At 41.5% G+C, this 13382-nt stretch overlaps 1 protein-coding gene and 1 long non-coding RNA gene across 3 annotated transcripts in view; one reads left to right on the plus strand and one right to left on the minus strand.

Annotated features, from left to right (window-relative positions):
- COLGALT2 (collagen beta(1-O)galactosyltransferase 2) overlaps positions 1 to 13382 on the plus strand; it is a 111267-nt gene that overhangs the window by 66946 nt on the left and 30939 nt on the right. Inside the window, exons 3-5 of the mRNA XM_049634101.1 lie at positions 2350 to 2467; positions 4937 to 5071; positions 9463 to 9667. Coding sequence (XP_049490058.1) covers positions 2350 to 2467; positions 4937 to 5071; positions 9463 to 9667 — 458 coding nt within the window. The remainder of the gene's footprint in view (positions 1 to 2349; positions 2468 to 4936; positions 5072 to 9462; positions 9668 to 13382) is intronic.
- On the minus strand, positions 1280 to 9578 carry LOC125925237 (uncharacterized). 2 transcript variants are annotated; one of them, XR_007458742.1, is made up of 3 exons: positions 9490 to 9578; positions 2357 to 2435; positions 1280 to 1548 (listed from the first exon to the last, which is right to left on the minus strand). It is a non-coding gene; the product is annotated as an uncharacterized LOC125925237 (long non-coding RNA). The 2 variants fall into 2 exon arrangements; XR_007458741.1 differs by having other exon boundaries at positions 1280 to 1552.

Consider the following 13382-nt stretch of genomic DNA (forward strand, 5'->3'; position numbering starts at 1 on the left):
CGGAGGTACATAATGATAATGAATAGTCAGTCCCCTACTGATGGACATTTAGGTTACTTCCTCCCATAACCATAGCAATTTCTTAGTTGTTTCCACCTTCAAGGTCATTCTACATACCATACTGTCAAATCAATTTAACTAAAACCCTAATGACATGGTTTAATTTCTCTGTTAAAAGGACTCCAATGGCTCTCCAGTACCCACAGAAAGAAGTTCAGTATTTGAAATGAATATTCTCAGTTTTTGAACTGAGGTATTCTCAGACTTCTATGTTTTAAAGACTCCATGAACTTAACACCAACAGCTGTGCATCCATATTGCCTGCTTCTTCCAAAAAGGAAACTGCTTTGTCTAGAATGTTCCTTGTATTTTCAACCTGAAGCTGTTACTCATGCAGGTTTGTTCTTCAGGAAGGCCCGTTCTGTCTTCGAAACCAAATTTTATGCCAAACCCCACCTAGCTGTTCCTAATCGTTCCAGTTACAAAAATCTACCTTTCTCTCAACACAAGTGCTGCTATTTTCTACTTCATCCTTTTTGACACGGCAATACACTTAACTAACTTTGTTAATTAACTATGTAATTTATGCACTTTTTTCTAAGTAAGTTTTGGGTCTTTTGGCAGAGCTTACAGTATACAAATACTTCATATTTTTCCCCAGTGCAATGTTCTTGGCAGGCACTAAATTAATACTTGTTGGATGAACAAATGAGTGAGTGACAACATGAATAAGTGTATTTAAAACTGACTATTGTAAATGTTCCCAAGGCCACTGCAATTCTAGCTTAAGAAATTGTAGAAGTAGAATCAATTGAGTTGCCTGAATTTTTGCCCAGGATAAGTCGTTTGTTGAAAGCCAAATTTGTATAATAATAATAATAATTAATAATAATAAATGTCATTCCAGAACAAGTTTTTGTGTTTTGTTCCTTTCGAGATAATAGTTTTACTATATATGTATACACATATATATCTCAAATCCCAGCATATGGTCCACATATCAAGCAAAAGTTAACAATGAAATTTGAACACTATAAAAGATTTTGAATGCTTTTTTGGAATTTGGCCTGATTAGAGTGGCTGAAAAGACTATGTACCTACCTTGTACCCTGGTCATTTTCTCTGTATCCAGGTTTTGACTAAATATATTGTATGCCAAGGTCAATGGGAAAAATATTAGTGAAGGCATTTGGGGGCAATATATTGAGAAAAACAGGACCTCCACCGGTTTTCACTGAAGCAATAATTGCAAAGACATCTTAGAGCATTCCTGTGCATACATAGGTTTATTAATCTTATTTCTATAATTACGTTCTCATTGTTTTTGTGGTTTTTCATTGTCTAACACAAATGTACTGCCAGCACAGCTACAAGAACTTGAAATGATGGCCAGATTGGGGCTACTGTGACAGTATCAATCCCCATACCAGTTGGAAGCCTTCAGAAGTGTTCTTGAGGGAGTGCCAACCCACTTGCTGATGTGGCCTGACTGTTTTGTGGATGTTGATAGAGATTCCAATGACATTATATCTGCTCCACATTCTCACTCTACCTGGGATAGATCAATGTGTTAGGCTCTATGAAATTCTTTACTGATACTTGACCAAGTAAATGTAACCTTTGTTTTTTTCTGGGAAACTCATATTTTATGCCGCCAGGTTTTTAAATTTATTTGATGGCAGAATATATTTGAAAAGTGCTTAGGAACATGAGCTCTGCGGTTATGCCTGGATTCAAATTCTGACGGTGCCCCTTATTAACTAAGTAGCATTAGGCAAATGACTTAGCCAGTCTATACCAATTTCCTCATCTGTGAATTGGAGAGAATGGTGGTACTAACCTTGTAAGGATTCAGTGGGTCCTTCTTAGAACCCACTGAAATATTTCATATAAGGATTCTTTTTTTTTCTTTTTCTTTTTTCTTTTATTTGAGAGAGAGAGAGAGAGAGAGAGAGAGAGTACATACAAGGGAGAGGGGCAGAGGGAGAAAGAGAAGGAGAAAATCCCAAGCAGGCTCCGCACTTAGTGCAGAGCTCACCGCAGGGCTCTATCCCACAACCTTGGGATCATGACCTGAGCCGAAATCAAGAGTCAGACGCCCAACTGACTGCGCCACCCAGGTGCCCCTCATATGAGGATTCTTGTGCATAGTAAGCCACCAGTTACTTAATGCCTCCTTCTCTATCTGTAATATGAGGAAGATGATAACAAAAATAGCATCTACCCCCTAGAGCTGATGGAAGTTGAAATGAGTTAGTGCATATAAACATTTAGGACAGAGCCTGGAATATATAGGCACTCAATAATTATAACCTATTATTATTGCTGTTATTATTATTATTATTTTAGATCTTACCCTGATGAAATTGGACCAAAGCATTGGCCAGGCTCCCGGTTTGCCCATGTGATGAAACTGCGGCAGGCAGCCCTTCGAACTGCGAGGGAACAATGGTCAGACTACATTCTGGTAAAAACAGATGTTTGATTTCTTGACAAATGTTATGTAGAATGTGTCCAAATCAACTGTTCACAATCTAGCACTGTGGAAGCAATTAAAACCATCTTTTGTTTAGGAACCACCTCCCCCACTTTTTAATAAAGGCACAAGGGATAACCTGGGGAACTTAATTTTGGGGTACCTGGATTTTATCTCAGACCCATCCCTGACATGCTTTTTCAGTGAGGAGGCACATAAGCTCCTGGATTATTAAAAATATTAAAAATTCTGAATTCTTTTAGTTCATAGGGAATGATCTGGGTAAAGAAATAGAAGTCTTTCTTTTTCTTTTTTTTTAACGTTTATTTATTTTGGAGAGAGAGAGAGCATATGTGAGGCGGAGCAGGGGTAGAGAGGGAGACAGAGGGTCTGAAGCGGGCTCTGCACTGACAGCAGAGAGCCCGATGGGGGGCTCGAACTCACAAACCCGAGATCATGACCTGAGCCAAAGTCAGACATGTAACTGACTGAGCCGTACAGGGGCCCCAAGAAATATAAACATTTTTTTATAATGTGTATTCAGTTTTGAGAGACAGACACAGCAAGAGCAGGGGAGGGCCAGAGAGAGAGAGGGAGACACAGAATCCAAAGCAGGCCCCAGGCGCTGAGCTGTCAGGACAGAGCCTGATGCAAGACTCTCAAACCACGAACCATGAGATCATGACCTGAGCCAAAGTCGGACTCTGAAACAATTGAGCCAAAGAAATTTAAAGATTCTTAATTTTGTAGAAAATGTTTCAGATATAAGAAATTAATTCTATAAAAAAGAAAAGAGTCAAATTAACAGCTCTGAAACTCTTGCTCCTGAGTGATTTGGGGGAATGGAATCCCTTCTTTTTTTTTTTTTTTAATACAAAGGATTATTGCCTACAACAAACAGCACATCCACCAGCATGCCTGTGGCATCACACAAGTGATGTATGGGCTTAGATGGATGTTCTGCATACAGTGGTTTTGTGTTGCAGCTGAGGAACTCAGAGCTCAGGGAACCCAAATGCTTCTATAGCAAGCAGTAAGCAAACCTGCTCTTTCTCTGGGAAGATATGTTACCTCATCCCTAAAGGCTACCAGTTGCACAAACAACCCTGAGAAATGTCCCAGTTAAAGAAGCGGTCAGGGCACGACAGGGTAATGGTGTCTCTTGCTTGACTTCCGGGTTGCTCCCAATTATTCTGGGTTCTCATGAAGAATTTCTCTCCATGAAAAGGTTCCATCACTTTTCTTAGAACTTTCTTAGAGTGGTCCAGAAAAATACTGGACTTGATGCTTAGGAACCCATGTTATATTCTGTCCTTATCCTCCAGGAACCTATCTTAATTGGAAGAGAGGACAGCTTCCTAGGCAGCAAGGAGCTGGAGGCCCATTTCCCTTCTGAAAATTGACAGGGGCTTTTTTCTTCACAAGTTTATGGGAATCAAGTTCTTCTTCTGATTGAACCAAATCCATTTAGTTCTTTTGGTGAACGTTTTACAGTACAACACTAGAAATAACACCAAAAAAGCAAAGACAATATTGTTTCATTAGACTTGTCAATATCTGCTATCACTGAACTCTAATTCCTAAAAGGAATACTTTTCACCTAGGTCCACCGCCAACCCATAACCACAACAAAAACCATCCCAATAATTTATCACATGCAACCTTTCAAGACAAATAATTTCATATAAGTCTTCAAGTTGATGATATTTAATATTGTAAAGCTGTTTAAATGTCGTTAAAGCACACAAATGATGAATCACATTTTCTTGGTAAACAGATCGACTATCATAAGAATGAAAGCTTCTGATTATTTGTATGTGTGTGTGGTAAAATATACATAACATAAAATCTATCATTTTAGTTATTTTTAAGTGTACAGTTCAGTGAGATTATTTATTTTATATAATAAGCTCTATGGTTAAACTATCCCTGTAAATGAATCAGTGTTAACACGGGCTTCTTCTGAGAGTGGGAAACAGCTTCGTGGGTTGATATAATGTACTTTCAGCAAAAATTCTACTTGTAACATTAAAATGGCATTGATGGATCTGTTTGGGGCCATTTTGGCATGATTAAGACAACCTAAATAAGTCTGTTCATTTGTACCTAGGCTAGGCACTGTATGAGTGCATGGGGATGAATCTTTAAGAGCTCTTGGGAGCTGTTAGTGGTTAATAACCACTAACCAAGGTGTAGGCTGGGTGCTTGTTGTACCCAGTATGGTAACCCCAATTTATCGCTTAGTGCCTTAGGCAGAGCTAGACATGAGGGAGTTAGTCTAAATGTATGTGCCTGAATGAATACCATCCAGCTTCAACAGGTTTCAATAAAGAAGAGCATAGATAACTGGTTCTGTGTCTCATGAGCAAGTTTCTGTGATCCCTCAGAAGTGTCGGGTTTGTCTTGAACCCGTTACTAAAAAGTACTTTTTCGCCTGACGTCTTCTTCTTCTTTTCCTAGTTCATCGATGTTGACAACTTCCTAACTAATCCACAGACCCTCAATCTAATGATTGCAGAAAACAAAACCATTGTGGCACCCATGCTGGAGTCTCGGGGTCTGTACTCTAATTTCTGGTGCGGAATCACACCTCAGGCAAGTCTTTGGCTAATGAGTTAATAAGACATTGAGTTTTAAGAAGGCAGCCATGCTGTCAACCATAGCCCTATTCACCCTTGTCTCATTTCCTCCCTTAAAACATGTGTGTCACTGTTATGGGAACAAGCATGTTCAGGAAAGGAGGTGAATCCAGGTCCAATACATAATAATTAATACATAATTTTGTATTAATGGGTTATGAAGAAAATATTCTAACGAGCTTAGCCTTAGATGCTTTAAATTAACCAATAAAGTGTACTGGTATTTGTACTTTTTGCCTCCCTGATTATGGGATTTTTTTTTTTTAATTAGGGATTTTGGCGTTGTTAAAAGTAACGTAAGAACACTGTAGAAAAATTGCAAAATGGAAAAAAGTAAAAAAAAAAATTATGTGAATTCCCACCACTCTAACATCATGGATAACAGCTCACATGTTTTTAATAACGGTATCACCAAGTTACTTAACCTTTCTCTTAGTTTCAGAAATATTTAAGTTGTTCACAACTTTCAACTACTATAATGACCATGATGATTACTGTACATTTTTCTGTGTTTAATATTATTGCCTTAGGACAGCTTCCTAAAAGTAGAATTACTGAGTCAAAGAGTAATAATAAATATGTTGATGACCTTTGATACATGTTGCCAAATATATTTCCAAAGACATCTTAATAATCAGAACCGCTGTGTGGCTTGTTTTTACAAAATTCAAGGGAAAAACAAAATTTTAAAGTTTCATCATCTCTCTTTTCCTTTGTAAAATCTTCAAAGTCTAGAATGTCTGGCTGGTTACATTTTTTTATTCTTTAGTTAATAAATTAGATAAAGAGATAAATTAAACTAATGGAGATAGTATGTATCAGTATGGAATAAAGATGTGCTAAGGGGGGAAAAATGTATGTTCAATGTGTTCTCATGTTAAAAGGGCTAAAGTCTGAGTCCTTCTTTTATATTTGGTTTGGTTTTAGATACAGAATGAGTCCAATGTTGTGCCGAGAAATGTTTAATAACTGCCTCTCTGCTGGGGAAAAGCCCTGATTGGCAGCATGTGGCAGTTTGCACCAGGTTGGGACTCCCACCATGCAAACAACCTAAATGTTGTTGAAGCAAGGGAAAGGTGAAGTCATTGCAGTATAGCCACTTGATGATGCAATTATTTAACATATGCAAAGCCACTGTCTGTGGTGTTTTAGAATGGTGGGAAATCGTATGATTTTTTTTTTTTTTTTTACAGATTTTAAGCTACCAAAATGTCAAGTGGCTTGCAAAATTTCTGAAAATGTAACACACAGTGGCTCTAGCACACTGCTGGGTGAAGCATCCCTCTTTGGTTATAAATGTTTCCTGCAGTTGCTACAGATTTTGCATGCGTGTTACCCACATCTCTTTTAAGGAGACATTAAGTTCATATGTATAAAAGACATTCAGTTCCTTGGGGAGAAAATGTTTTATTAAGTTCATCTAAATTCATACACTCTCAGTTAATAATGTGCAGTGTTTTGCATGGTAGAGTCACTCAAGGGCTGTTTTTAATGAGTTATGCATTGACACCAGGAACAAGGTGGATTGCTTTAGTAACTACAGCCTCTAGGTTTTTATTATCTCCTTATTTGCTTTAATCATTAAAAGCAAACAGGAGAAATGTGCTCACTTATTTTGCACAGTAAAATAGAGAGCAACTTAAGGGCAATTCTAATTTTTCTCCTTTTTTTTTTTTTTTTTTTTTTGGCTTTCTACCATGCTCAGTCAGTCTTCTGCTAGGGTGGGAACAGAAACAGCCAATGACTTCATAAGCTTAAGGCAGGTCTTGGTTTCCAGAGGCTTTAAACACAAAATGACCCTGGTGTTGTCTGGCCAAGAACAGGAATTATTACCAACAACATTCATTTTTTGTCAAAAAAGACCTCTCTCACCTCTGCCTGTCTGCAGGAGGCATAGTAATTCGTTCTCTCAGTCTCTTATTTTCTCTGCTTCCTTCCCCTCACTCTCAGGATATTCAGTGACTCATCATCATAAGTTTTCCAAAATTCTCATTCTGAAAATATTGTTCCTAAGTAGTCTAGAACTTTGTATTTCACATGTGTCCTTAGCAGTCCTTCAAAGAACCAGTGTTTCCTTTATCCCTTGAAAGAATGCTCATAAATTGAAAGATGTAAGTAATCCTTAAGTTAAAGGCTAATAAAAAATTGTAGTAATATGAGGTGCCTGGGTGGCTCAATTGGTTGAGCGTCTGACTCTTGATTTCGGCTCGGATCATGATCTCACCATTCGTGAGCTCAAGCCCTGTGTTGGGCTCTGCACCAACAGTGTGGAGCCTGCTTGGGATTCTCTCTCTCTCCCTCTCCCTCTGCCCCTTCCCCCCAAAAATAATTTTTTTTTAAATTGTAGTAATAATAATACTCCATATAACGAATTACAGTTGTCAAAGTGTCTTCATAGACCTTATCGCATGCAATCCATTCTACAACCCTGTAAGAGAGACAAATAATTATCCCAGTTTTCAAGGGAAGAAACTCAGCTCAAAGAGGTTAATCTTGGGCTGAGATCAAACAGCTAGAGGAAGATTAAGATGACTCTAAAACACATCATTTAAGTTCTTAACTTGTGATCCTTCTATGTTATCACGTGGTCAGTGCTCAGGCTGGCTCAGCTAGAACACTTCTCTAGGCACTGAAGGGAATGTCAGAGAAGTAGAAGTGGCTGCAGTGTCTCATGTGTGGGTCCTGACATCACAACAGAATGGGTGATCATAAAATATGGCGACCATGTGGGAACTTCTGTAACCACCGAGTGGGATGCCCTTTAGAGTGCTGGCTTTGTGAAGCCTGACACTCATTCCATGAGCATGCTGTCGCCTAAAACATTTTTCGAGATGCCCTTCAAAGCTTCCTGATACCTTTTTTTTTAAGTTTGTTTATTCTGAGAGAGAGACAAAGAGAGGGGGAGAGAGGGAGAGAGAGAGACAAAGAGGGAGGGGAAGGGAGAGAGGGAGAGAGAGAATCCCTATGTGACAGCACAGAGCGGGGCTCAAATTCATGAACCATGAAATCATGACCTGAGCCGAAATCAAGAGTCAGACGCTTCACCGACTGAGCCACCCAGGCGCCCCAAAGCTTCCACATACTTTTAATGCCTTCACGCATACATCATATGTCTTCATCTTTTCTGGGACAGATTTCAGCTTTGGCAATAGTCAAATTACAGTTGGTGCCACTGGAGTGTAAGCCCCAGTGGGCCTCACACGTCGTGAGGGCTAAGGCTGGGGATGCCCATTTGCTGGTACGTCTCTAGGATCTAGCACAGCGCCTGAGTCATGGTGGGTATTCAGCAGAGGAAAGAACACTTTTGAATGAACAGTTAAGTTGGGGGAAAACAAGTCGGGTCATTCCAAGCCAGTGTGTTCAAAACCACAGAGTAAGGGGGTTGGTTGTCCTGTGTGCTCATCCAGAAGGAACTTTCAAAAGGAGAACCCCCAAAAAAAGTGTGGAGCTGTGGCAGCTTCACCGGAATATTGAATGAGGAACTGCAGTGGCAGTGGAAGCCCCTAGCTGTGTGTTTAAGTAACTTGCATATTTAATTAAAACCATTAGCCAATATAATACAGTGATTTTAATATTAGCCAATATTTGTTGATGCTCTCTTGGTGCTAGGCAGTATTCTAAGCAGTTTTCAGATTTTACCATACTTAATTTTTAGAGGCAACCCCATGGAGCAGATAATGCCATCATTCCTGTCGTACAGATGAGGAGACAGGCACAGCGAAGTTGAGTAACCTGACATACAGACGATAAGTAGCTGAGGTGGAATTTGAACTCAGGCAGCTAGACACTGGACCCTGTGCTTTTAACTGCTCTGCTCTACCAGTTCTGTTTTTTTTTAATTTTTATTTATTTTGGGAAGAGAGAGAGAGTGTGTATGAGCAGGGGAGGGATAGAGAGAAAGGGAGACAGAGGATCCGAAGCAGATTCCCCACTGATAGCAGAGAGCCCGAAGTGGGACTCGAACTCACAAACCGTGAGATCATGACCTGAGCTGAATGAAGTCGGACGCTAAACCAATTGAGCCACCCAGGCGCCCCTGCTTGACCACCTCTTAATTCTATCAGATGGCAACAGAAAACGTACTTTTATAAGATCATTAAATCCAGAGATAATGCTGAAACCCAAATTATTTCTGAAAACAAGACCCTGAAGTACTATTTCATATGTAAATAGCATTTCTTGAACTCAGTTGGAAATCCTTAGGCCAAGATAAGAAGAGGGGCAGTGACTTTGCTCGGGGACTTCTCCTTAACTGGTGGGGACTTAGGAGCAGTCCGCCTGGCAGAAGACAGGGAAAGATGAAGCCCTCAGATTGGAGAACATAGCCCACCTATTTCTCTTTTCCAGGGCTTCTATAAACGGACCCCAGACTACCTTCAGATTAGAGAATGGAAGAGGTTGGGCTGCTTCCCCGTCCCCATGGTTCACTCCACGTTCCTAATTGACCTCAGGAAGGAAGCCTCTGGCAAGCTGATGTTCTATCCCCCGCACCAGGACTACACCTGGACCTTTGATGACATCATCGTCTTTGCCTTCTCCAGCAGGCAAGCAGGTACTGTTTATGTTCAGTCGTTCCGTCACCATGGAAACACTGCAGCTAACCAGCTCCTTTGTTTTGTGCATCTTATTATACAACAGTCCTATATAAAGCTTTTTTTCCCCAGGCAGTATTAGAGACAGTTGTTTGCGGTAACCATACCAGCACCCTCTTTATCGTTGTCCAGGTGAGCACCGATGACCAAGAGCCAGGGCCGGCCCCTCCCCAGAAATCCACTCTCTTCTTTTTGAGTGCTGGGAAGACAGTGCCTGTGGGGAGAGCCATGAGCAGGTGATTGGTTCTCGATGGTGCTACTGTATCATTTTGTTCACTACAAGGAATTTTTTTATTAATTAGGAAACTGTGACAGTGGCCCAAAACAACACTGGCAAAGACCCCAGACTTTAAAATCAGAAGTTTATTTCTTCTTTAAAAAGTCTGAGCTGGTACAGTGTCTCTGTTCCCTAAAGTTTTCAGAGACCCAGGCTTCTCTGTTGCTTCCCCATCCTCCATGAGGTGTCATCCTTAATTGTATGATCCAAGATGTCTCATCAGTATGGATGCATTGTAGCCATTAAGTAAAAACCAGAGAGGGAAGGCACTTCTTCATTTAAGGAGTTGAACATATTGCTTCCATGCATATCCCATTAGCCAGAACTTAGTCACAGGTCAACACATAGCTGTAAGCGAGGCTCAGAATGTGCTCTTTACTCCATGCAGTCTAGAACCTCAGTTCTCTTACTCCAAAAGAGGAGAGGACAGGCTTACGGAGGCACCTAGCAGCCTCTGCCACAGTACTCATAGAAGGAAAGGCAGAGCCAGACTTAAGGCTTTCAAGAACCACTGGGAAGCATTTCCATTGGTGGGACTTAGGAGGAGCCAGCCTGTGCAGGCTTTTTGAGGAAGACAAGTCAGTAGGAGGCTAAGTTTTTTCTCTTGTGCCACCCTGCACATGCAGTCAGGGAGGACTTAATTCACGAAAGCAATTCAACAGGAAGTTCCACGACATTCCTGAAGCAAAGCTGTATTTCAGACCTTCCTGAGAGAAGTCAGGTCCCATCATCAATGAGCCAGAAATGTGCTACTTAAGTGCCAGCAGAAGCGAGTTTAGAAAGTAGGTGAATGGTGAATAAACTCATGTGGCCGTATAAGTTAGGGTGGGTGAGATCAGGACCCCAGGCAGCTGAGACAGCTTGCTGGCAGGTGAGAATGTTAATACAAATTCAAGCCACAGCTCACAGGTCAGGCTATCTTAAAAGCCGTAGGTGTCCCACTCAGCAGTTGTAGATTTGGTAGGAATGAGAATATTTGGTAGACATGTGGAAGGCTATTTTCCCTTGGCTGCTAGAGCCGTTTAGACCCTTTGGCCAGGTGTAGGCATTCTTTAGCCCCATGTCAAGGCAAAAGCAGGGTTCTTATCCTCATCTAGATTGAGAGTTTTCATGAAGGTTCTTGTGTCAGTGTTAATGGAAACTGCCTCTTTTAACATGGCCTGTGATTTGCTCTGACTTCTCCAGGATGGGAAGCAGACTCAGGGCCTTCTCATTCCTTTCAGTGTGCCAGTCCCTTTGCTTCAGAGTTTGCAGTAAGGGTGTTCCAAGAAAGTGAACTATTCAGAAGTACAATAATGGTCCTTGCCTAACAGAGTTCTCATTTACAGTCATTGCATAAGGTGTTATTATGACCCATGCACTAAATTATTATGATGTAGTTTTTCAACCAACAACTGTATTTGGGGCTGGAAGAGTGACACAGGCTGGATAGGAATTTTTCAGCTCTGTCCTGCGCGTGGCCTGTTCACTCAGACTTCATTTCTTAGTGGTCACACTCCCCTTAGGCCTTCCCAGGACATTGAAGGTGGAGAGGCCCAAAGCTGTTTGGCGATTCAGTTGGGGAGAGAGGAGGTAGAAAAGAAAGGAGAGGGAATCGATACTCTAGGTTTTGCCTTTGTACCTAGGATCGTGTTAGGCTCTGTGCTACTTGGGGAGATAAGATCTTTACATGTGGAAGCATGAGTAATAGCTGTCAAACAGGGAAAGCTGAGGGTCACATGGGTGGTATAAACCGTGAACAGGTCTGGGAGTCAAGCAGGAAAGAATCACTGTCATTTGGGGGGAGGAAAGAGCTTTCCTGATAGTCTTGTGGCTCCCATGGTGGCACTTGAACTTCTCTTAAAGTATTTCCAGGAGAGATAAGAATGAGCCTGTGAGTCCTGCACAGCCCATGGATGCTTTTCCTTTCTGACATCCAAAGCAAATCGCTTCCCTTCTCCCTCGCAAGAGTCTTGATGAAAGATAATTTGTGTTCTCTTTTTCTCACTCTGTGAAGCTCCCTAGCTGTGTTTCATCCTCTGAAGTATCATTGTTTAAATGTCCAAAAGGAAATAAAGGCTCTACATGTTCCCGGCCGGCCCATCTAACCACAGACCTTGCTCCTTAACCTTTCACCTCTGACTCCAGTCGTTGCGATGTGCGGTTGATGAGTGGGAGGCGCAACCCAAGTGTGGTGGTGCCCTGAGGTGTAGCTGCTGAGCTGGCCCCAGAAGAGAGCACAGGGGTCGCAGAAGAGTCTCTGTGGCTATAGTGAAGCCAGGGTCAGGAGTTCACGTCCCGTTGTGGCCAGAGATGTGGGCTTTGTGTCATGGCCACAGGAACCATCTCTGGCGCCAGCCAGTCATCTTCTGAACGTCTGCTGCTGAGTCAAAAAAGGCAAGAGATGTGGGTGACGGGCGTGCATCCCTGCCTCCTGCACATCGCTGGTAGTAATCAGAAGTGCTGGCCACGTGCAAAGATGGCAACCAGAGTCATTACCAGCTCTCAGCCTGGGCTTCAGAACCCTGGGCAGATAGAAAGATACTTGGCATTGGCTCTTTAGGGACAAAGGTTTTGTGCTAATGACTTACTGTATGGCCTTGGACAAGTCCTTGCCTCTCTGGATCTGATCTTTCATCACCGAGGATAAAAATAAACGTATCAATCCAAGTATAAAGGTACTAATGAGTACAAGAAAATGTTTGCTATTTTCGTATGACAAGCACAGAGCTTCGAGGTGAAGTTTCATTTACCATTCTTTTTCACAGGGAAAGAAAATTGTTTCCTCCAGAAGTAGCCTTCACTGAGAGTACCAGATTCCTTCATAGACTTTAACTAATTATCAACACGTTTCCTTTTAAAATTGTTACGTTTTTATCAAATTATCCATGGACATAGTTGAAAGAGTTCAAATAGTCCCCCAAGGTTTATTATAAAATTAGAAGTCTCTTGTACATCACCCCCCTGTACCATCATTTCCCTCTTCTAGAAGAGAGATACTTTTTTTTTTAAGTTTATTTATTTATTTTGAGGGAGGGAGAGAGCAGCAGAGAGAGAGGGAGAGAGAGAATCCCTAGCAGATTCCACACTCAGTGTGGAGCCTGACACGGGGCTTGATCCCACGACGCATGAAATCATGACCTGAGCTGAGATCAAGAGTCAGACACTTAACCGACTGAGCCATCCAGGCACCCCAGAGACCGGCACTTTTAACGCCTCCAGATGATGACAGAAGTATAATATAATGTCTGTGTTTCTAAATAATATGATTGTGTTGCTACCTCTCGATTCTCTGGTTTACTTTGGATGTGATCTATTGACTGTCCACCACAGAAGAGGGGGAGGTAGCTCTCTCTCCTGCCTGTGCTCCCTCAATGCAAACACAGTCCTCCCAACACTCTGTCCTCCCGATAGAGTTC

Source organism: Panthera uncia, chromosome F1 (genome assembly GCF_023721935.1).
Source record: "Panthera uncia isolate 11264 chromosome F1, Puncia_PCG_1.0, whole genome shotgun sequence".
Lineage (NCBI taxonomy): Eukaryota > Metazoa > Chordata > Mammalia > Carnivora > Felidae > Panthera > Panthera uncia.